Source organism: Platalea leucorodia, assembly GCF_965183815.1.
Source record: "Platalea leucorodia genome assembly, chromosome: 5".
NCBI classification, from domain to species: Eukaryota; Metazoa; Chordata; class Aves; order Pelecaniformes; family Threskiornithidae; genus Platalea; species Platalea leucorodia.
The window spans coordinates 97,425,563-97,451,087 of NC_138827.1; the positions used below are offsets into that span (position 1 = coordinate 97,425,563).

General features: G+C 39.7%; 1 protein-coding gene across 1 annotated transcript in view; it reads left to right on the plus strand.

Annotated features, from left to right (window-relative positions):
- Positions 1 to 634: 634 nt before the first annotated feature.
- The window catches only part of KYNU (kynureninase), a gene marked incomplete at its 3' end in the record, with an annotated part of 60,319 nt that continues 35,428 nt past the window's right edge, over positions 635 to 25,525 (plus strand). The window contains exons 1-5 of the mRNA XM_082314581.1: positions 635 to 673; positions 5,355 to 5,544; positions 10,958 to 11,078; positions 17,897 to 17,979; positions 24,258 to 24,319. Coding sequence (XP_082170707.1) covers positions 641 to 673; positions 5,355 to 5,544; positions 10,958 to 11,078; positions 17,897 to 17,979; positions 24,258 to 24,319 — 489 coding nt within the window. The 5' untranslated portion in view covers positions 635 to 640. The remainder of the gene's footprint in view (positions 674 to 5,354; positions 5,545 to 10,957; positions 11,079 to 17,896; positions 17,980 to 24,257; positions 24,320 to 25,525) is intronic.

Consider the following 25,525-nt stretch of genomic DNA (forward strand, 5'->3'; position numbering starts at 1 on the left):
AGTTACTGAGTTTATTATAATTCCTCTCTGTCACATTCCCTTGCTGCAGCTGTGACACTGTGCTGTGTAACTTATTTAATTATACAGTTGTGTTTGCTGCTGTGTGTCTGTTGTTGGGTGTGCTATGAATATTTAGATTTTTCTTTCTCTGCAGTTCCGTAATTTAAACAAATTCACTGAAGTGTATTTAACCTGAAGTAATCAAGAATGTGTGTTGCTTTGGGCTGTGCTTTTTTAGGAACTTCCTTCTGCAAAATTGTATTCACAAAAGCAATTTTGTTTGTGTAAAGATGGGAAGAAGAACCAGCCCTTATGCGCTGTGCATTTCTGTAGTTTTTCAATGTTTGTTTTTAAAGCAGCTTCAATCCACAGTGCTATTGGTGCTTTCAGTGGGTGTATTTTGACAGCATGGACCTATACTGCAAACTTGCACGCTTATTCATGTGCCCACCCCCAGCTTTCCTTCCAAAGAGTTCATTTGGACGCTAACCTAAAAATGTCAAAGGTCTGTGGGCTGAGCTGTGTTTAGCAACCTGGTAAACAGCTATTGGAGGGCAGAAAGTGCAGGATATGCTATTTCCATGATAAACTCTCTTTCTCTGATGGTACTTATACAGCTTTTTAAATAGGGATTCATTGTATGCCTGTCAGCACTGTGCTGGGTAGAAAGACTGTGAGTAACATCTTGGAATATTTAAAGGAATATTTAAGGGGGGGTGAGAGGACTTTACAGTTTTTTCATAAAGACATCAAGATACAATTATAGACAGAGGGTAGATCTATAAAAATATCGTCAGTGGATCTAAAAATAGGAGAAATTATCATTTGTATAATTAAGCCTAATGGACCTTCCTGTGTAAGTTTGATAGGATGGCTTGCTAATATTCACACGATTTTTTTCTATTTAGTCAGTAAATTATGCATAAAGGACAAAACAGAAATAATCACCCAGACATTCATGTCACTTAGGTCTGACTAATTCTCATCCATTGTCTTTTATAGTTGTAAAATGGGAGATGAAGTAGTGGGGCTGATATCTATGCTGATAAAATATGTAATAAGGACTGTTTTCTTAATTTAAGTTGCATATGCTCTTTTTGAAAATGAGATTGCCAACAGTCATTGGTGAATTCTTTACCTTGAATCAGTATGCAGAAGAGGCAAATTCTGTGGAAGAGTCAAAAGAGCAAAGAAAGAGTAAAAAAAAAAAATAAAAAAAAAATGTTGACTTCATGTCATCTCTATCTATGAAGTCAAACAGTGTAAGGAAGTTTCAAGGAAAGGGAGAAGAAAACACCTGACTGTTTTTTCCAGAGTAGGTGGTGGAGGCAAGTTGTTTCTCTTAAAATGTTGATTACTTTGGCTCTAAGTTGTATGAAAAAAATCCTTATAAGGAACCATGTTTATCAAGGTGGGAATCATTTTGCACTATGGGACTGAATTTTAATTTGAAGATGATACAGAATATAGTTTTCAGTTAAATGAAAATAATTGGATGGACTAAAGTTGTGCTGTTTTTATACAAATGTATTTACGTATAGAAAATAACAAATGATTCATGAATTATTGTAAAATAATTGCATGGGACTCTATTCTGCAGCAATTAGAAAATGCAATAATGCCAGTCAGAGTAAAAAAAAAAAAAAAAAAAGAGAAGTAAAGAAAAGAAAAGAAAAAACCCAAGCAATTCTGGGTTTCCCTCTCTATGAAGCCTAATTCCCATTCGAAGGACAAAAGTACTTTCTTATTCTGGTCTTAGAATTGGATCTCTGGGATTTCATTCCTCAATAGGATTTTGATTGATTTTATTTTAGTAGTTTTATCTTATTTCATAATGTTTGTATTAAATCAGATACCTCTGAGCACTTAATCATTTTTAGCTTCTAGATCTTTGTATTTAATATTATATTTGCTGTCAAAATTTAATATAAATAAGAATCATAATAAACGAAAGTCATTGATCAGATGCAGCAAGCTGCAGCAATGACAGGGAACAAAAAGCCCCAGCCAGAAATCTTTAACTGTAATAGAGACACCTATTGACTTCAGTGGGTTTTGAGTCAGGCCTCAAATGGAAACAAAAGCCACCTATGCTTGCCAGGCAGGTCAGCGGATGGCCTGGAATATGATAGCCATTAATCCACTGTAATAACTGTGTGTCCTTACTGAAAAATGGTGACTAGTAAGACAAATGGGAGGATGCTGCGTTGTGTTCACATGGTGTAAAGCAGAGAATCTACAGAGCAGATGAGGGGGATCTGGTGTATAAAACCAAACTGTCCTTCAAGCACCCTTATCATCCATCTCCTGATCATAAATTGAAAGGGGATTAGCTGGCATTGCCTGTGTGGGCCCTAGGAGATAAACATTGGAGACTCCCAAACCTTCCTCATAGGCTGTATCCAGGAGAGAACATAGCTGATGGCAATGCCGATGCTGCACGGTCCCCCTCCTAGGGACCAGAGGAGCTGAGCATCACCAAACAAATATCCCTAACTCATATGAGTCATCTGTTTAGAGAGATTAAAAGGCTCCTTCCCTTACTTCAGGAGCTACGGCACTGGGGAGCAAAAAAAATCCAGGCATTAACTTGAGTGGGAGGAAGATTGACTGAGCAGAAAAGACTACACAGACTACTGTGTGGTCCTTTTATCTGGAAGGAGACAGTCAGGGAGACTTGATTTCCAGCCCCTTCTCCAAGAATTTTTTCCATAATTTGCATTAAACACTCATTATTAAAAACAGAGGACTATATCTTGTTTATATGAGTATGTATTGGACATGCATTGATAATGTCTATGGGATCAGGACACCCATGCTAGTATTGTAAATCAAGGAAATAAGCCTTTAGAAACAAAAAGTGGTTTTACTTTCCCAGTGCTGATCCCAATATTGCTTGAAAATAAAGCCTGATTTGCTGATTAAGCCCATGGGTTCTTAAAATTTGTAATTTGGAGAAGTGAAACTTAAGTTACCTTACAGTGTCTTTAGATTATAACAAGGTGCCTGTATTAGTGGTAGCCATAGTGTCCGTGAGCCTAGCTTGCTTTTCTAGATGTTTCACAACATCTACTGGAGAAAATAAAGATCTCTAAACCATCCTCCCTGGTGACTGCCAAATGAGGTCCAGAAGGTCAATACTCTTCTGACCTGCAGAAGAGCACACAAGTTGTTACCAATACCCCAGCAGGGGAGCTGGCAGAGGCAAGGTCTTGGATCTGCTGTTCAGCTGTAGAGGAACTGAAAAGTGGTTCCCTGGGCAATAGGGAGCCTGGCCACATCTCTTGTGGCGCTTACGGTGGGGTGGCAGCTCTTTGGGAGGTGACTCGTTGGGTGTATTGATTCCAGCCAGCTCAGCCACTCTAACATCACACCAAACTACTTGCTTAGGTGTATCCCTCTGCCTTCTAGGAGCCTTGAAAAACACTCTGAGAACAAAGAAGTTTAAATATTTTTTTTTTTTTTCATTTTTGCCATTTTATTTTCCTTTTTACCAGCTAAGGGATGATTAGGATGAATGAGTGGGAATGATAAATTTGGTGACAATGAGGAGGTGTGAACAACCAGTGTGGAGACAGCACAAAAATAGGATGTCTCCAATACCTCCCAGGAGAAGGTGAACATTAGCTAAATGAAAACTGCTGTCTTAAAGAGCTCTATTGGCATACTTTTTTTTTTTAACTCTGCGTGCTGGTAGGAGAGGAAAAATTGCTACTGTGTAAGATATCAAGTCTGAAGGGGAAAAAGAAAATGTTCTCATCATAAACTAAATGATAGCAAATTAAACCAGGTATTAGCATCATGCTGGCCATTTGGCTAAAGTATAAACAGGTTTGGATTAATTGGCACTAATGAGGCTGTGCTATTTAGGAGTTTATATTTAAATACCAACTGTTGTCCTTCCCATATGCATCGATGAAGCTCTTATGGATGGTCTTCAGGGACTGGCATAAAAATTTGATAAAAAAACCTGATCTGCATTTATGTATTTGTACCAAAAAGAATAGAGACAAATGTGTCTTAAGGGATTTAATTTTAAAAAATTTCTATAATTTGGAACATACCATCACACTGACTCTCAGAACCCTTCTACAAAAACCCGAGCTAGGTTCAGTGACAATGAATGTAATGCTCAGCTGGCTACAACCCATATAATCATCTGTCGTTCTTTCTACAGCTTGTTTCTAGAGAACTCTCTGTAATATACTATTGGTTTTAATAAAAGAGAGCTGGTACTTATGGAAGATACATACTTCAAGAGTTTTCTTTCTCAAAGAGGGGAAAAAGCTATATTCTCTTGTGGCTCTATGCTGCGTATTATGGGCTAACCTTGTCCTATTTCTGCCTATCCCCTAGAGTTTTTCTGTTGCACCAAAACTCTTGGAGATGTTTAAAAAGGCAGAGAATATTTTGTGGTCTAACTATACAGTTCCCTAAACTGGGGAAACCACCGAGTACCTCAGTGAGCCTCTTGACTACCTTCTGCAACAGAACGCAGCAGGCAACACTGGCGAAGATTTTCCCTAAAATACAGAGTACATGTCATAAATTTTCTTTGCCAATAGATCTGTAAAGCCCAGTGCACAAATGCTATTTTGAACTCGATGGTGTCTCTGAGCATTACAGTTACAGAACTCTTCTTCTTATAAAGATCAACGAGCTTGTAAATTTTGCAGATACACTTTTGGATATTCTGTTAGAAACTATGGTCTGTCATGTTTGCAGCTTGACTTGGGCTTCTCTCCTTTCCCAGGACAAACGGAGCTAAAACACTAGGATATTTGGTGTTGCTAGAAGGCAACAGTAATTCAAGTTCCTGGTCTTGAAAGCTACATTTCTAACGATGCCTTTGTCTGCCATCTGTATCCCGCCTGCTCTGCCCTTGTACGTGAGCATGGCTGCACAAAAACACCCCCTCATATTTTTAAGGAAGAAAAGCTGAATGAGGTTGAATGTGGCACAGCCTGGAAACAGCCTCAGTGTAGCTGAGCACAGACTGCAGAAACAATAATGCTGCCTCTGGCTTTGAGATCTCAAAATTGTGAATGACACTTCAGCATTTGTAACTGCTACCAGTCTGGTGGGAGAACTTAGAAGCTGCTGATATAGCTTAAAAAAAGAACATTGTATCTATAGAGAGGAAAAAAAAAAAAAGCCTTTGGGGTTACAGCAATATGTTGCCTTGGAAATACTTGAATTGATCAGTTTTACCATTCTATTCAAATACTTCACTTTTTAAAAGCTTTACATCAAGTAAGTTTGGGTCTTGAATGATGTAGCTTTAGTGGCTGCTTATCAGCCACTCGTGAATATGCATACTGCAGAAGCTAAACTGTGGCATTTTTCATTTTAAGGTGAAATTGAATGACCTGAAAATGGATCCATCTTCTCCTGTGTTACCAGCAACCATTTTAGAGCAAACTGCCTTGCGGCTAGGATGCAGTCCCGCAGACAAGAAACTTGCTTTTCACTTAGATGAAGAGGATGAGTTAAAACATCTTCGTGAATGTTTCTGTATCCCAAAAGTCAAGGATCTGCCTCCAAGTGAGAATTATAATTACAGTGGGGGAGCGGGGGGAAAGGGTGGGGCTTCACATCGTCTGCATGTGTTTATCACAAATCTTTGGAAATCATTGTCACTTATGAGATAATTGAGCAATTGCAGTCATATCTGAGCACAGTATGTCCCTGATGTTGCTAAATCAATCCATCAACTTATTCTGGCACCAAAAGCTTTATGCTCTCATTCCCGTCCTGAATAAAATGCGAGGATACAGTACTTACATGGTGCTTATGCTGTCAGTCAGCTGCTTTGAACAATATAGTGACTGATTGAAAATTATAGGCAGAAGCATTTCTATCTAATGGTTTGAAACGGCAATGTAGCTTACAATAGTTCAGAGTAGTTGCTTCCTTGGTGTAATATAGTTTGGTATTATCTATCTAGTTACAATTATTTTAGTTAATGAAAGAGATGGTACATATATAGTAGAGATTATTTTCTTCCTGAGGCCAAATGGAAGACTGTGCCTTAGAATAAATAATTGATCTGAGCAAATAATTCATAATGAAACCTTGTATTTGAAGATCTTTCCCACTTTCCTCATGAATTGATAACTGCACATGGCTTCAAGGTAGCTGTGCGAAATGGCTCTCAAAATTTTTCTACTTCGTTCCTGGTCTGTAGGTTGTTTCGAGGAGCCTGTGGCATGCCTGGGCATGGGAGCAGGGGTATCTTTGATTTATTGAGAGGACTTGGTGTACAGGCAGGGAGGCAGGAGGGGTGTGCAGGAGGGCTGGCAAGCTGAGAGAGAGGCATTTTCTTCGAGTTAGCGCTCCTAGCCCAGCGAAAGTACAAAACATTTCCAAGGTTTTATTTTGTACCCACCACTGCTGCAGTGTCTGGCCAAAATCATGCGGGGAAACGTAGTGGAAGCACCCACCTATGAAGGCAACATGGTCCTGGGCTCTTCTCCGGCTTCCCAAGTCCTATCTGGGTTTATTTTCAGCTCACATGTCAAATACATGGGAAGCAAAAGCTGCCCCTGCTCTGCAGGCCCTGGTCATCACACGCTGGAAGCTGAAGAAACGGCATATTATTTCCTTAGATGGTCAACTTATATAGGCATAGTCATTCTCGTCCTGTTCTGCCTTGGCAGAAAGCATCTATTAAAAATTAAAGGAAAAAATATCATAGAACTTTCTTGCAAAATATTTTCACTTTCTAATAAATGCAGATACAATTTTCTGCAGATTTCTTTTTCTCAAAAGAACGGCACTGACAGTACATGAGAAATTACAGGTACATTCACTAAATTATATCCAGTAAAGATCCATGGTAGAAAATGGTATCAATTGTCTGAATTTCTGGACATCTTTTGAAACTACCTTTGTCTTCAATATCTTTTTGCCTAGAGATGATGAATGTCAGGAATGCAGCCTGCTCCTGTCCTTAGGACATGATAAATCTTAATTCTCTAAGTACCAGTGGTATTGGCTTATCTTTCCCCACATTTAAATCCTTGAGTTTTGCTATTTGTGTTATTCAGAGCAGAACTGGACACTTTACAAATATTTAAACTAGGTGCTTCCTCCGCACGGAGGAGGTGTTCTCAGCCTGTCTGCCAAGAAGTCCTTTTTTTTCTTTTTCGCTCTGGTTGCTTAAAAGGGTTTCGTAAACCCCATCTGTTTGTTTGGGTATGACTATTCTGTGCTCAAAGCCACTTCAGCTGCCACCATGCCACTGCAAAATGTCCCTCCGAAGCTGGAGAGATGCTGGAAGGCAGCGCACATGGCCATTGCGCTGCTGCCCTTAATCTGGCTGTGCTATTAAAATCCAGCTCAACTAGGGCACCTGAACTGCAGCCGTGTCTTTGACTGCAGTGTGTGAAATGTCTCTCAAGAATATAAAAGGTCACTTTTCAGTGTAGTGTCTCAGCAGCTTCAGATTAAAGAATCTTCCAAGAAGTACGTAAAGGTTTTGATACCGCTGTGACAGTTTTCATTGCTTCCCTTCTAACCTCCATTATAGTTTATTTATCATTTGCCATCATATTTAGACTCAAAGACTGTTGATGTGGTTTTTTTCTCCCAGTTACTACAATATTTAGTCCTGAGACTGTGGATATACATGTTTTAGTGAAGATAAGCAGCCTACATAGTAGTACCAGCTGAATAGCACAGAGAACCTATCATTCTTGTGTTATCAAATTGAGGAGTTTTTTCCTCCTCTTTTTCCCCTGTCTCTCTTTTCTGTGCTTCAGCTGTCATCAGGAACAGCTTCCCCACTGAAAAACAGCAGGGGTGTAAATACATATGTATATTTACATTGTTTGACTATACGATAGAGACAGATCTCCCATGACATTTATCTGAGCACAGGAGCGGATCCTAGATAACATGCTTCTGAAGATAAATGTCATTACAGATATTAGGCATCATATATTCTTTATATATTTACATAAAGCATTACAATGAGATTTTAAAATGAAGCCTTACAAGAAGCAGATGAGAACATCCATAGGAGACAATTGTAAGATTACGTACATAAAAATATTTAGAAAGTCATTATAATAGTTTAATTTAGTTATCAACTTAAAAACTGTCACGGCTGTTTATTTGTTATATCGATCAAGTGGAAACCTCTAGCAGACTAACTCCCTGGCAAATCTTTGAGTTTTTATGTGCAAGCATGAGGGATGAGGCGAGGTTCAGGTGAGCAAATAGCAAAAGATGACAACAGAAGATTTACAGAAATGTTTGGATCTCTTCGCCCTGCTCTGAGATGACAACAAAGTCTCTTTAACGCTTTTTCGTGCACTGGGGGGAGGTAGGAATGACTGGATTGCAGTTGGCAGTCAGGCACCAAATCACCAATCTGATTAAGGCTATTGCTTGTGCTTTGTCATCTTGTAAAGGAATAGAGGATCATTTGGGCTTCTTGGGAATAAAAAGATGTCCCAGATTGAAAGTGTTGAGCTATATTTCCCTGAAGAGATGGTTAAAGGTAGTGGTTAATCTTATAAATCTGGCTCTTTGTTTGGACAGCTTGTGAGGGGGGTATGGGAAGGTGTGAAAGAGGTGATCTTTTATCTTTCAACAAGGGGTAGGACTCAGATAATGTATAAACAGATTTAGTCCTTCCTTTCTGGTTAATAAAGACATTGTATTTTTCCCTTTTTTTTGGACTGAATATTTCTGAAAATAAACTTACTTTTTCTTTGAGGTTTAAAAGGTATAGAAATACATCTTTAATGTAGACAAATGGGTATATTTAGTATGCAAAATAATATACGTTACTTGATCTGACTAGTTTGCATGAATCTGAGTAGGTGTGAGAATAATTTATAATGTATCTAATTAATCTTAATGTAAATTATTGTTCATGTATTTTTTTTTTTATTCAGGCTACTCTAAGGACACATTTCAATAATTATCTCCTGCTTGTTTTGCACCAGCCTTTATTTCATCAGTTGTGCTTATTTCCTATTTGAATATTTCAATATATATTGCATGTTAGCCACAGCTTCTCCAGAAATAAATAGGGCCGATACTGTAAGAAATGAGGGTAATTTGGGGAAAGACAAGTCTTAAGAAAACAAATGCATTACTGTAAAGAATATCACAGTGACCAAGGAAATGTTGGAGCACAAGGGTGTGCTGGTCAGGAGAAGCTGTGAAATGGCAAAGATGCTGCAAAAAACAAGCCTAGTTTGGGAAGCAGCAGTGGTCCAAAATGAGTCTTTTAATGATGTCAGAGAGGGGGAAGTAAACGGCTTTTTGTGAAAAGGAAAAGAGTACAGCCCAATATAGAGTTGATAACATGCCAAAAAAAGAATGACCAAGTAACAGGCGTAAAAGTAGAAAAATACACTTTGTCGAAGTGGTAATGCCATCTCTGTCCAACAGTGACCCAAGGGGCATTTTTATTTGGAAAGGACTGTGGTGCAAGAAAAGCTAACTTGCTTATAATTCCTTACCTGTTTTAATTGGTTGATTGGACTATAAAGAGTATTAGTGAGATTGAGCTCCAAATTCTTGAGCAAAGATCCTTCTCTCTATTCCCAATGAGACAGTATTATTGTGTGTCTTGATAGGAAAAGAACTGTTGATAGAACCAATGTAGGAGCATGGATAATATTTATGCCTCTCTGTTTTCATTCATATTAGAATAGAGATGAAAAACAGACATAGCATCTGTAAAACAGATTAGGCTGAAATTGCTCTCTGATTTATGCTTTTTAAAAGCTTCTAAAGCTTTAGTTAAGAAATTACCCGTGTTGTCTATACTTCTTAAAAATGTGTTTCTGGTGAGGTTCAATGAAGTTGGTAATTGTTAGTGCAAAAAATAGTAAGAGACCTTTTCCAGGCATCTAATCTATTTTTCTACAGCCCTAACATAAAATTTTCACAGACAGAAATGCAATCTTATCATTCATTTCTAGAATGTATCTTAGCATATTAATTCATTTGATCTTTTTTCTGAGGAATATCGGCTATATTTACCAAAAATACATGTAATGTTAGCTTTTGGGGTATTGTAAGTATATGTATAGATGAATGCAAATTACTTACTACTTCTAGAAGGTCACCATCACTTGTCCCTCCAAGAATCTGTAACATGAGAAATAATAGAAAAAGGCAATGTTTGGATTGATAGATGATGACACGGGGTAATTAGATTGTTCAGAACATCACTAGAGCTATTATTTATAAATTTCTACTGCCTTGCCTTTCTCCTAATCATTGAAAGGATTTGTCAACATAGATTTCCTCCTCCTCCACAGATGATGACATGAAGTGCAGCCCACAATATATGCTGACAAGGCAAGAACTTTTGAGACTGCCTTAAAATATTCTGTGCAAAGACTACATTTTTCTAAATAATGATTTAATCATGCAGGGAGAACTTACACGAAAGACGCAGATTTACCTAGTCTTAACTTTTATTAAATGCACGATTCAAGTAGTTTCATGACTTGGAGTAGGAATATATTGATGATAGAAGAAAGGTGGATAGCCTGGTCAGGAAAATACTCCCTCTCCACTCACCGTTGGTTACAGACCTGACAAAATCGGTGCCAGTGGCTGCTTCCCACACAGCCCCAGACACCTGGGGATTTAATGCTGCCTGAACTCACATTAGCTCCAGAACAGGTATGGATGGACTCAGCCGAAAATTGCAGGAGGATGAGGGGAATAACTGCTTGCAAATTGCCCTGCTGTCCGCCTCCTTAGATCCCTTTGCAGGGTCGCCTGCGTGGTGTCCCAGGAGGAAGGTCAGGATGCGGCACCTCCATTTGCGCATAGGGACCATGGTGTCCGAGGGTGCTCCTGAACGGGCAGACCTCTGTGTGGTGGCACGTGTGTGTGTGTGTGTGTGTGTGTGTGTGTGCGTGTGCTGTCCCTCCTGGGCTCACTCCCACGTGCGTGTTGTTTCTGTGGTTTCCCTCCACAGCTGATCTGAGCCTGGTGAACGGAGAGGAGAGCTGTGTATACTTTGCTGGGAATTCCCTCGGGCTCCAGCCAAGAAAAGTTAAAACTTACTTGGATGAAGAACTGGACAAGTGGGCTCGAACGTGAGTACACAGCAGGGTATGCGAGATGCTAACCCATGCTTCAGATGAGCACTTTGGGTTTTTTTTGGATCTGCCTTGAAAACACTCAAATAGAAGAATAGTGTGTTAAAACCACTATAGCCCAGGAGTAAAACATGTTCAGTGTTTCCCTAGCACTATTTAAATCTCCTTTAAAGGTATGAGCAGTAAAATGGGGAAAGAGAAACTTCCAGCTGTGATAACCTGTACTGCACATGGTGGCTCTGCTTTGGCTCATCTGGAGGACCTGTATCGTTTAACCAGCCCCATCCAATTGCTGTGTGTGCTTATACACAAGACACACAAACTCATTTGGTTACTGCTGCTTGCTGGTGAACATGATTCAGTTTCAGACCCTGTGATTTTCTAATTAGTATTTTTAACTGTGTCTGATTCACCCCGCAGGCCTTGCAGTGGGCAGTTCCCCTTGAAATAGCACCGAGCGCAGGTGGTGCTGCTGCCAGTGCTGGCAGGTTTTTGGCTCCTCTTAAACCAGGTCTCTGCCTGACAAGTTCATTTTATTTAGAAAGAAGCATTCCTGTCTTCTCAGGAGCATCTCAGCGAGGAGCTGAGGGTAGATTGCAATGAGCTGTGCTGAACAGAGCTGATGTAAGAGAGACAGGAGGACAAAAGAGGGACACATTTCAGCATTGCAGGGAAAGGAGCATTGTCATCATAACAGATGAGAAACTTTTAGATATATAGGAGGGGGAAAATAGCTTTATTTTTAATATATATATATATATATATATTATACTTTGTTTCCCTGGAGAGCCTGTGCTTTGAGATGTCCAGCACCAGTCTGAGCAACTGAAGCAGGGAGGAGTAAGGAAAAAGATAAGTAAAAACCAGGGAGCTGAAGGTGGCAAAGGAAAATAACATCCAGATGAGTGAGTGAGCTGGAAAAGAGATGAATGCTTTTATAGGGTGCGGGATATGAGTGGAACTGATGTGATTTCATGGTGAGAGAGCAGAGGAAATATGGGGAGGTAGAAGAAGAAAAGCTAATTCTGCTAACTGGGCAACCTTGTTTCAGTAGAAATGCTATAAATGGAGGCTTTGCAATGTAAGTGCGAAAACTCTGTAGCTGCTGTTTCACTTAATATACGAATGCTGTGGGTTAATAAAAATGGTTTACTCTTTCCTATTTATTACTTGTATTCTTGTAAGTGAGAAGAAGATTGAGAATGAATGGGAATGAATGTGAACTTTGGGAAATACTTGTTCCTTCTGGTTATTCATTCAGCACAACACTGCAATTTCTCCAGTCATTTGAAAAAATTGCAACCCTGTCCATTTCTGTATGATTATCGTACTTTATCAGGGAAACAGCTGAGCTCTCTCGAAAGGTAAAAGTCAGATAGCACTCTTATCTGTTAGAGTGATGCACCGGGAGTGCAAACATATTTCAACTCCTTCACTGTACCTTTTCATTGGTTCACTTTCATTGTTATGTTTGTCTTTGCTACAGTGAAGGATATTTTTTTTCCTTGATGATTATAAAAATCTGAGAGAAAAGGGTAGGCAGCATGTTCCTCCAGAAGATCAAAAGTACCTTCAGTAGCTGTATCTAAGGGGGAAATATGGCTGAACATGATTTCAAGCCATTGGAAGAGAGGGAGTAAATCTAGAAGGCTGTTTGCCAAAAGTACAGCTTGGCCCCAAACACCTTACCCAGAATAAATCAGAAAGTTTCGGAAAAAACAACAACAACAAAAAAAAACCTCAACACAAACTAAACCCAACAAAACCCCACAACAAAATCCTGCTAGTTGCAGATGCACCTAAGGCAACTCAGAAAGTCAGGGTGAGGTCAAGCTGAATTTGAACAGAGCAATTTATGCTTAAAGAAGCTGATGGGTGGAATTGGGTGCTGGAGGCTGCAAAGGAATAGGTGGTTGGAGATACACAAATGGATGCTTTTATTCCAGTCACCAAGGATAGCTTAGCAAAATGCAGTCTAAGGTAGTAGCTGTTACCAGCCGAAGCCTGTTCAATGTCTTGTGTGTTGGCAGCATGGAATTTAGTGTCTGTGGCTTAGATAAATAAGTAGCAAGAAACTAAGAAATGGCATGCAAATTAGGTACATCCTTCAAGTCAGCAATGATATAGATTCTGGCTCTCTTATAAATTGGTTTACTGCATTTTCTGTTTGTTGTGTCTTGGGACTCATCTCAAATAGCTACTATACTTGTCTATTTAAATGGTTTTCACTGCTTATAGCTGATGGCAAGAGTGAGAAGGAAGATTACTTGGTAGCTGTTGTCAAGGGCAGGGAAGCTCATAGCTTTAGCTCTGTATGGTGATGGCAACTCATTAGAGTAAGGCCTGGAGAGAAAGAGGCCTTTGCATGCATTTCTTTCTGGTTGTGTTCCCTCTTACAGTGTCACTGTCCTTTTTTTCTCCCCCCTTGCCTTTAAATGACAGGTTATAACTTTCTTCTCTTATATCTGCCTCCCACGTACCTGTTCTGTTTTTGTATTCTTTCTTTCCACATTCCTCAGTCCTCTTTTTTATGCTAATGTATAAAGATTACAAATTCAAGCCACTGGCATTCTTAGTATGGATTAAAAAAGAGCCTTTGAGACTTCATCTTTCTGTTTTGATTTCAGCTAAATCCAAGATTTACTGAATGAGGGGCAAAAAAGAATGAAGAGTTTTCTCTTCTGTGCTTAGAGTAGCCAATAATCCAGTTTTTTGAAATCTAAAAGACCAAGGATCAAGTGACCTGTTTGGTTGGATAAAGGCCAATAGGTGCTTTGCAGTGTCTTGTTTTCCTTTCCCCCTCCACAACTGTTTAAGCAATTAATGTATTTTATAGAATTGTTATTGCATGCGAACAAACTCGCTGCAGCGGGCAATGTCTCTCACGTCCGAGTAGCTCATTAAAGTGCAACTATTAAAACAGAAGGGAGTCTGCCATAGCCAGTTGTGCTCTTGTGAAGGGCTGGTAGGGTGATTGGGGAGTGGAGAACCTGCTTAATGGAAGTCTTGAGGATTAGAGTTGTTTAGCTGAGCAAAATGAAGACTGAAAGGAAAAATGATTGTTCTCTGTGAACGTATCAAGGGATAAACATAGGAGAAAAAAGGAGCCACTTATATGAAATAACATGCTGGCACAGTAAATATAAACTAGGAATTAATAAATTTAGGCTAGAACCTAAATATGTATATATACTTCTAAGCATTGAAGTAGTCTGGCAACAGGCTTCTGACGTGAGTATAGTAGACAAAAAAACCCAAGTCTGTGGAGGGCTTTATAATATAGCACCTGCAGTAGCAAAGGACTGTTCTCAGTGAGTCAAAAAGTATCTTTGATTCTATGTTCTGAACTAATCCTGCAAGATATAACAGCCCTGCAAGCAGCAGTGCAGCTTGGCAGGGCTTGGTCATATTCTGTTTGACAAACTCACTTCTTCTGCCATTTGGCAGGAGTCATCTCTGCATAGTACCTTTCAGCAGGTTGTATGTTAGAGCTGTAAATGCCTGGTTTAATGCCCTAGCTTTTTTAGTTTTGCCTTCAATCTACTGCTCCATACAGTTCTTTTTCTTTGGATATGTCTTCCTTTCTCTTGGCTATTTCTTTGCTTGAAACCATCATCAAACTTAAGAGTCTGTATTGGCTTATTAAATGCTTTGCATCATTTTTGGCAAAGAAACAAGAAGGACATTTCCACTTGAACAAGATTTGGATGAGCGAAGAGGATTCCTGAAGCTGGCAATTAATTTAAATCCCTTTTGTTACCTCCTTTGAAACCCTGGGATCATATAAGAAAACGCGTTTCTAGCTCCCCTAGTGAGCTTTAAATCAACCAGACCTCAACGAATAAAACGTGGCATTGTGATTTCTTGCCAAATTGAAAATAAAATGGTAACCGACTAAAAATTAATTTGCGCAATGAAGAACTCTCACAGTAGTTTAAGAAATAATTCTGTTTGTGTGATGCTTTATGATTTGATAGGCCATGTTTTGTATTCATTAATTTGGGTACCTCGATTTAAATCTCTCTCTTGCTACCTAGGGTGCAGAGGAAAGAAAATGAGACGTAGGCTATCCGTGTCTGAGGGAAATGCCAGAAGCACTGCAGTTGTGTCCTTAAAGATTACCCCCAGTGCCTACCAGAGCTGAGAGAGGGGTGGCATAATATACAGAGATATAAATTCTCTGAGGCAGAGCATAGAATTTTACAACCTAAGTGTAATAGGATGTATTGTGCCATCAGCAAAGGCTACAGAGTTTCATGTGATTAAAATAAAAAAAGGGTCCAAGAATATGCCTTTAACTACCATTTTAGCTGCAATAATTTTTGTCTCTTGGCATTTATATTGGCCATCAAGAGGGAGGCAAGCTGTAAGCTGTGCTGTAATAATAATAATAATAGGAATAATAATTAATGCTGGCTCTCCCCTCTTTCAATATACTTAAATTTCCATGTTTTCTTCTCAAAATAAAATATTCTTATGCTCAAAATCTCATATCTGTTTTCATGATAACTTGGAAATTTATTCTGAAATTTTGTTAGTCCTGTGTGCTGGTAGAAAGAGCTTTCATCAGTAAATTCCCATTAGAAGGACACTAATGGCTATAAAATCAGAGAAAGCTAATGAAAGAGAATCCCATAGGTAGTTAGGTCTTCTTTTTCCTGTCTTATTATGTTTGCTATCCTCTTTCAGAAATACAGATCCCCTCGGGCTGGGAGCCACTGAAAATCTTTGGGGTTTTTTTATTTTAACAGTCTGTATTACCTCGAAGAAGTCCTTTGATCACTATATTACAGTTAAGAATAAGAAGGGAAATTAGCAATAAATGTCTTGCTGTTTATGTAACACATACCACTGTCTTTAGGGAAAGTAGCTGCATTTTGGTTTGATAGAAGGAGGAACTGTTAGCACTAATCCTGCCCCTTACCGCATTTTCTCCCCTACCAACCTACTGCCTTTATTCCTCATGTATGAAATGTTCTTGTAAACGAGTGTTATTTTACACTGCCTGCTTTCTGCTATCAAGGTCTCATCGGAGAGCAATTCTAAAATGGAGAAAAGCGGTGAGCTAGTGTACCGCAACCTTATCCAAATTAGGGGTCAGGGTCCTTCTTGTCGTCCCTCTGTGGTTGGACTTGTTGAACGTAGGGAGGTTATTTTATCTGTAAGAGATGTTCAGCTGTACCTGTGCCCTCCTTCAGCTGTTGACCTAAAGTAGTCCAAAAGCAAATGGTATTTTGCAAAGATAAGAGTCATGAAATGGTTAATACAAATTGTGCTTTTTGCAGCAGTTCTTTTCTTTAGGACTGTGGTTCTTTTGGAGATATCCCTAGGAGGCGCGAATTACACCCAAGTCAATCAGAAAGGGTCTGACTATAAAAATCCAGATAATTTGTGTGGGAGATGGAACAAAATTCTACCTGAGAAGGGACAGTAGGAGGTGGATAGGGAAAACCAATCTTTTAAATAGCCTTAAGCATGGGGGACTAGCTGGTAGTGTCTCATACACCCTCCTTTCTCACGTCTTCATCTGCCAGATGTCTTCTCATGATTTTGAGTGAACATTGTGTGCCTGTTCCTCTTTAAAAGGTTAATTACTTGCTCTTTTTTTTTTTTTTTTCTTCTTTCTCTCATCACAGCTTTTAGGGCTTTTTTTGCTCTCTACCCAGTTTTCTACTGGTTTTGTCCCTGTTTTGAAACAGCTTTATACTTGGTTTGCCTCAGCCACATGCAGCCTGGCATTTCTGACTCTACAAGTACCCCGTGGTGCTCAGCAAATATGAAAATCATCCAGTGTGAGATGGAAGCCCAGAGCAGTATTCGTCTGGATTAGCACAATTATTACTTTTCTCAATCTGCCTTCATTTGCATGTAAATCTGTATGCTACATCCTGCATGTTTAAGAAACTTTGCAACTTTTTATTTATATATGCACGGTGGCTACCTTAGAAGTTTACTTCTCTGTCACATTTGAAGTAAAAATTAGTTCAGAGCACTTAATCCAGAACTGAATGTACATATCTGTCACTTCAGAGTAGTAATGCATTCAGGTTTAAGGTGCGCATATGATCCACTGTAGACAGGAATAGTTTGCAAAATAAAGTTTTTAAATGCCCTCTGTCAAACCAAAAAGCTCTATGCACACTTAGATCTAGAACAATTTGGCAGGGAGAAGAGAAGTAATAAAAATTAGCAAGCAGCTCTGTTTGGGCAGGTGCTTCCCTGTGTATACATTAAGTACCTGCTGGGTTATGCAGAAGGGTGAGTTCAGACAGGAGATTCAGGAGGATAGAAATTGTTTCTGACAAGAAATATTTCTGTTTGGGAGCAAGGCAGTATTCAAGTCTACCATCCTCTGCACCGTACAATGTTCAGCTAGAAATGCTGATGGAGTGACTCTGCTGGGTGATTTCTGCTCTCCGTGTAGTTTAAGTGAGCTGGGGTTAGCAGGGAGCCATCCTGCACTGGGCACCACAGTGCCCTTTCCCGGCATGCCTGTTCCTGGAGGCTTCTTGTTCCTATGCAGCCACTTGCAGAGGGCTTGTGAAAAAGCTATCATCTCGAATTTTGAGGGATTTCTAGAGGAATTTTGAGGCCCAAAATAAGTAGTTTTCAAGCAACTGAAAACCTGTAAGAAACCAACAAATTAATTGCATTTGCTATGAGCTTTAGTGGCATGATAAAAGTGCCGTGCTCATCTTAAGCGAGTCTCCTCCTCCTCCCTCCTCTAGATGTGGTATCTCCAAATCAGGTACATTTCTTAGGACTGATCCAAAGGGAACAGCATATGTTTTCACCATTTGTCTCTTCCTTTTCAGAGGTGTTCATGGCCATTTCAATGGCCAGCGCCCATGGGCTTTGGCAGACGAGTGCATCCTGGACCTGATGGCCGAGCTGGTTGGTAGGTGTGAACCGCAGGGAAAAGTCTTTCTCTAGCAATGAAAACAAATTTGGTTTCTTTTAAGACTGGAAGTCCTGAAACTGTAACCAAAATTTAGCTTTAAAATAGTTTTTTCTGACTGTCTTGTGCATGGACTATCACTTTACTTTAAGGCTGCAAATTATTTAAGAATTGAACGTATGCGATAATATAGGAGCATATGCATATCATGAAACTAATTACAGCAAAGGGTTTCTTGGAGCATCATAAACCACCTGGTCTAACACATGAAGCCCTTTTAAAGGGCACTTGGCATTACAGGATTCTCAGTCTCTCTCCTAGAAGTAAACCAATGAACCTTCCCCTTTGAAAAATGATTTCTATCTAGACATTTTCTGCTTTTCCTCCTTTCCTCGCCACTAAATCCAGCCTCATATTTGAGAACTGCTTATGTCAATGAAGAAGATAATTTGGGCAGGACCTCCGATTTGTAAGTTCCCATTACCCTGCTGTACCACTTGAGGAGTCTGCAGTTCTGCAGGACCTTGGCAGTAAATGCATCTGGTTATTCCAGAGATTGAGAAGGAGCCCTGGAGACTTCTCCTGGTGAGTTTGCCAGCCACGAAAGCAGTCGTCTGAGTCTGAATGCAAATTTCCTCTGTCGCCTCTTATTCTAACTTGTGTGTAGTTGCTGAAATAATCTTTCACTGGGATTTCCTTCAGAGCTGTTGCTGTCAGAAGGGGGAAGAGAAACGATCTTGGCAGGGTTTCTCACAGACCCTTTTTCTCCCCAACCATTACAGCCGTTGTCAAGGCTAGGTTAGTAGATTTTAGTGAGATTTGGCCAGTATTTCAATTTAGCTGTTGAATGCAACTGTCAATACTGACTGTCTGAACTGAATTACTGTGTGTTCATTTGTGCCTTCACTAAGGAAGAATATTACGGTTAAGTTGACCTACTGCACACTAGATATTGTCTCGTAATTTCTCCAACTATAGACAAGAGTTCAATAAGAAAGTTATGGTTTTTCTCCTTCAAGAGAAGCAAATGGGGTCTGAACAATTGGAAACAGAGACATTAAGGAATGTTTCATGAAAAATTTATTTATATATTTATAAATAAAGTCACTTCCTGACTTCTTCATGAAGTTTCCGAATTCCTCCAATAATAATGTCCAGCATTTTAGCTGAACAAATATAAGAAAATATTGTTATAGTTGGTCTATCCATGATGTAAGCACTAAGATAACATAAATATGAATGTGGCTAGACTGGGGATCACTGGGCTATGTGGAGCGATCCCATCTGCAGAATGAAATAACAACCAAAATGCAGGTTGGTTGTTCTGATTTTGGAAGTTGCTATCGTAGCACCTAGTATTGCTCAGGATGTTAAGAAATTACTTTTCTTGCTTTCATTACATTCAAGCTCAGTACATTCATCTGTTAACTATCATAGAACATAAAAATGTAAGAATATAAAGGGATGAAGGGTGTAGAAATGCTGAATGCAGCTGATTTAGGTATTTTTCTAGTTTGACCAATCTTTCCTGACAAGCAGGTGTTCTCATTCTGGTAGGGTATTACTGGGAAGCTGCAGGCAGGTGGGGAAATGGGACCTGTCACACAACTAGCCCCATGCATAGTAAGGGCTTTGAAATTGGAAACCTTGAACTTAATTAACTGGTGGGTGGATAATTTATCTTACGTCTTATGAGAATGGGAGAGTAGTCACACTACAGACTTTCAGGCACTTGAATCAGTAAAGTAACGAGGTAGACTATTGATGCTCTTCACATAACGAGGAAACAGAGCCAAGATCCTCCAAAGGGCAGCTTTAAGCACCTGAATTATCATCCTTCTCTGCACCACCTTCTGTGAATGTTTGCCACTGCTCTGTTTGCGAAACGTGGGCTCCCGTGAACTCCCTGCAGGGTGTTGGGGCAGGCTGAGCCCTGACCTCCCGCCAGTGCCGGTGCCGGGATCAGTTTGGCCTCAGCTTTAGGTTAAGAGTTGCTGCAGAAAGCAGGGAGTAAGGCTGGGACTCTTTTTCCCTTAACCATCTGTCTTGCAGAGGCTGCCAGCTCAGTGTGTATTATATTTGTTTAACTAAAAGTATACTGGGTGTAAGGAGAGGGAAATGAGAGCTTTGCTTAAACTTCACCTAATTTTTTACCAGTCTCTCCATTTTTCTTTTGTTTTCCAAACTCTATATTACACTGGTGCTTTTTTTTATCACAATGGCCAGACTCTACTGAGCTTATTACAACTTTGTTCATTTTAAATGTATATTTTAGTTTTCTATTTAAAAATTATGATGGCTGAGGTCACCTTACCATTATCCTACTTTTGTTTTCAAAATTCTTTCTTGGGAAGAGTTTCATCATTGTCTTGTTTTCCTCAGCAGTAAAGGGCTTGTCAACATTATCAGTTTGGAATTTGTTCTCTGGATGATTTTTGACTTTGTTTAATTGAGCTATCAAATGTGGTCTGGGTTCAAATCTGGCACTCAGATTCACATGTCAGCAGGGTTTTATTTATATAATATCCTCACAGCTTTTTTCAGGACCTAGGTGAGTGATTCTTAGAATGCAAATGAATTAATATTTCCCAAATAGTGGCTGCATCCAAATAAAATCTGATTTTTAAAATTGTAGGTAGTAGTGAAAAGGTTAAGAGAATAAATGCAGAAAAAATATTTTGTTAAAATGCTCTCTTCCAATGTGGTATTTATGATTAAGTACTGTTTTCCAGCAAGGTGTTATACTGAGTATGTATGAGTTGAGTGCATTCTGAATTTCCTTTTTTAGTGAATTTAATGTAAGAACATAAACAGAATTTTACCCTGTTTTTCATTCAATATTTAATATGTTATGGAGGAGGAGGAATTGTCATTTGTCACTCTAAGTAGTAGTAGTAAGTAAAAATTATTTGCTGAGATTTATTCAGGAATCGACTAAAGACTGTAAAATATCTTTGTCCGTTTAATGGTTTATAGTGCTATAACACCTTGCTTATTAAATGCAGTCACATTTTCTTGCTCAATGAAAGTTACAGTAGTAAATACATTGTGAAATGCAGAGTCAAGGTCAGTGGAGGCCAAAGCTTTTTTTCTATGCTCGCGCCGAGTGGCATAACGTGGTGACGGTAATCTTGGTTTCTCCTACCAGACTTTATTAAAACATTACAACCTTGGCAGGATCACCTTCTGATGGAACAAGATTAACTGTATGGCTGCTGCTGTACAATGTGCTCAAGCAGGTCTCTGTTGAGGGAAGACTGAATGCTTAGCAGATTCATAGTGACTTTGAGTGATAAGGATTATTTGAAATAACCAACCTGTTTTCAGAATTGGGGTCTTTAGCCTTTTTTTCAATCATTTTACAAAATGCTTTTTACTTACTCCGGTGAGAATCAGGCTCCCGCTGCAGTCAGAGAGGAGAAGGATGGCGGTGTCTGCCTAACGCAATCATAATTGCCTCTGAAGTTGTACTTTGCAAATGCTGCTTCCTTTTATTAAAGAGGAGATTTATCAAGCAGAACATACAGGTTTTAGCCTGTCTTGGAGATATGGTATAAAGTTAGGAAATAAAGAAAGCAAACATAATTTTGTCTCCTGTGTGCCGGGTCTTTGAATATTGTAATAGGTTAATTGGATCACAGAAAGGTTGTTTTCTGAAACGCAGTGCAGGTTATAGAGGATAACAGTTTTCCAATGACACGGATGAGGTTTGTTTTGTGGGCATGAAATTCAATAATGGAAAGCTTTTAATAAATATATAATTTACGGAAGACCAAGACTTACATGACAAATGTAGTGTCATATTTAATTTGGGATGCTAGCATGCAGCTAAAAGTGATCTACAGATTAACCGTTTCTTTTATACAGAAATGGTACAGCAGGCAGAGGATTGCTCGTGCAGAGTTTGCTGTGAAAGCCACAGATTTCATGGAAGGAGCAGAGGGAGAAATAAGAACAATACCATTTCTTGATGTTATCCTTTTTTTCAGCCTCAAGAGTTCCATAGAAATATTAAGACTGCAAATAATACTGTTTTCAGCTGCAATCACTCTCTCTAGCTGTCTTCTGCATCTTCAATAGAACAGCCACAAGGTGACCTCTTCCAACAGCATGGAGCCTGCAGATGCAATGCTATCAGAGGGAAGAAAAGAAAGCAAGGGAGAGGAGTTTAAGTGAGGAAAAGAGCTAATTTTTCACTATGAAGAGCTAGATCTACTTATATTTCTTCCCACAAACTTGATGACGTCCCTGGTGTCTGAAGGAGGGAACTTATTCATGACATCTCTTTTTTTCCTCCTGGCTCATCCCCTGGACGGGTTCTCCCGAGCCACTGACAACTGCTGGCAAATATTTCTGTCCCATACTTGGAGATTTCAGCAACACACAGAAAGGCCCTCGAATACCTCAATCAGAATGGTTCTTCGCTTTTTTTGCCTGCTGGGCAAGGATTTATGAATAAACCGTTCCTAATTTCCATGTTCTTTGGCTATATTTGCTTGTATTGAGTTCAACCCACAGTTATGTCTTTTTCCTAAGTAACCGGTTGGCAAAGTAACAACTCCATGAACCTAAACTCTGTGGGATGTGGTGGGAGTGTCTTGGTACTCTTGCTGCCTTTCCCCCGTGTTGGTTGGGACCTTGTGTGCCCTCCAAGGCAGGGACAGGAGAAAGCCAGGATTCACTTCTCCTTTTCGTGTGACTCCCCTTAACCTTTTTACCCCAACATAATGTTTTCCTTTCTTCTTTATCAATCTCACGGGTGGCTGTTGCCCTCCCTGCCTGCTTACACTTGTCTTCACCCCTCCCTGCCTGCAACCTCTTTCCGCCTTCGGCCAACTCTACTTCTGGGGTGATGACTAGGGCAAGACGCATGAGCCCATCTTCCAGCTGAAGAAGACTCTCAAAGCACTGATTTGTGTCAAGGGTGAATTACTGCTTTTCAACAACAGACATCAGGCAAAAGAGAAATAAACAGGAATTGATTTTCTCCATATCTCTAGTGGCGTCCTGCCCAACACGCAGTCCCTCGTCCTGCCTAAAACCTTTCACCAGTGACTGATAAGGGTTCAAGAATTTGCTACTAAATACTTTGTAATAACAGTTAGTTGTTACTTCATTAGCTCTGCTCATGATTAGCTGTTGCCAAAAAGCATGTTATTAGCCTCTTTGGATCTATGTAGGTATGTTTTTTATCTTGTGAAGTTGCCACATTAATGTTGTGGTTTAACCTAAGCCAGCAACCCAGCACCACCCAGCCGCTCGCTCACTCCCCCCCGGTGGGAGGTGGGAGAGAATCAGAAGAGCAAAAGTAAGAAAACTCATGGGTTGAGATAAGAACAGTTTAATAATTGAAAAATAATATTAATAATGATAAATTGTTATGAAAAGAGAAACAACACGAGAGAGAGAGAAACAAAACCCAGGAAAAACAAGTGATGCAACCACTTACCACCCGCTGACCGATGCCCAGCCCGTCCCTGAGCAGTGGTTGCTGCCTCCCAGCCAGCAGCCCCCAGTTTCTATACTGGGCATGACGCCATACGTTATGGCATAGCCCTTGGGCCAGTCTGGGCCAGCTGTCCTGGCTGTGCCCCCTCCCAGCTCCTTGTGCACCGGGCAGAGCATGGGAAGCTGAAAAGTCCTTGCCTAGCGTAAGCACTACTGAGCAACAACTAAAACATCAGGGTGTTATCAACATTATTCTCATCCTAAATCCAAAACACAGCACTACTGGGAAGAAAATTAACTCCATCCCAGCTGAAACCAGGACAATTAATAATGGTCTTTTATATTCAATAGGCCACTTTGCTTGTTTGGTTTTTTTTATTAGGGATGAGATTTAGCTTGACATTACAGCAACCACTTACAATAGATGATTTTCTCAATATGTTTTCTGACTTGCTTTACATATAAACTTATGGCAAAAATAAGTCTGCAAGCCTTTCTTTTCATGTAGTCTTCTGACCTGATTTTTGTCTGAGGTATTAATGATAATAAATCCACCGGTGGTTTGCCAGGAAATGGAAATGCTTCATTGGTTTTTGTTTTCTGCGGCTGACCTGAAAAAATAAATATTTTCCTGCCAGTGTGGTGTAGTGAGTTAGACAAGAAATCTTTTTACTTCACTGTGATGACACCTCAAACGTTTGTTTACTTTCCAGTCTTTAGAGAGACATTGACTGAAAACATACTTTTGCTTTCTCAACACAGTAGTAGATTTCTCTGACATTATAAAGAAAACCCCTAACCATTTTTTTTTTTTATTATTATTATTTCAGGCGCCCAAAGACATGAAGTAGCCTTAATGAATGGGCTAACTGTTAACTTACACCTCCAGATGGTATGTCTTTATGATGTTTATTTGATGTTGTGTTGACAAATATTTTATTCCTTTCTTTGTAAATGTAAGCAAAGTTTTCTGAGGACCTCTGAAAGACAGCACTGGACGATAGCCTAGCTTCTCTTAAGCCTTGGGAGTTGTATCTTGAATGATGCTTTGGCTTGTGCAAGACCTGGCTCCACTTAAGCAGAAAAGCTGGACAGAGAAATATTTTCAAGGGCTCTGTAGGGGAAGTTTGAGCTGTTCTCACATGTGCTACATGTCAGTCGTCAGAGAGGAGATCTTATTATTTAAGAAACATTTACAAATAACTTCTTAAATTTGAATTTCACAGCAAACTTCAAAGTTTAAGAAACAAGAGTTCAACTGTGAGCAAGACAAAACTGTAATTTCAGTCAAGCTTAAACTGCAGTTGCATACAAGAGATGGCATTTTGAGTTATGCTATTTTATATACCCTCTAAAACATGGTAAAACCTCCAATTTTGATTTTTACAACATGGTGGCCATAGATGTGGCTTCTTTATGAGCAGGTCTCTCTGCTGTTGCATATAGCCTGTCTTTCGTTCTCTAGTATTGCCAAAGATTTTGTTCAGCTGAATAAAGATGTGAAGATTCATTTTGTGTGGTTCAGACCAAACTTGGACCCACTCCTCTGTAACATGTCTCTGACCTTTGTTAAATTAAGGAGCCTGAAGCAGGGAAAGAAGGGGCTAGGTGCAAGCCAATTAGGTACAGTGCAGCCAGACTCATGCCAAATTGCTTGGGTACCTAGCCCATGCTGAGCTCTGTGTAACCAATGCTGGCGTGAACAGGAGGGCTTGTAAGTCGTCTTCTGGTCCTCTCAGCATGGTGGCAAGCCCAGCTTGCCTCCATGCAAGGAGCTGAGAAGGAAAGGCCATTCATCTAAAGATGCTGAGATGAGGTCTTTGCAGAAGGCTTAGCCCCTTGGTTAGGCTTGTTTCAGAGGAGGGGATGATTTAATAACTAATATTTTAGGGTAGGAATGGAAATCCAATTCCTTTGCACTGTTTGCTACTCTTCAGCCGCTGCTTTTGCTTGCGGGATGGAGCTGGGTGAAATCCCCGCTTCCCTGGCTGCAGTCAAAGCTTTGCCCTTGATTCCTGTAAGCGCAAGTTTTCACTGCTGGATTTTTGCGGCCTTTGTTATGGATATATGAAATACAGTATTATAGTGCTTTCCTACT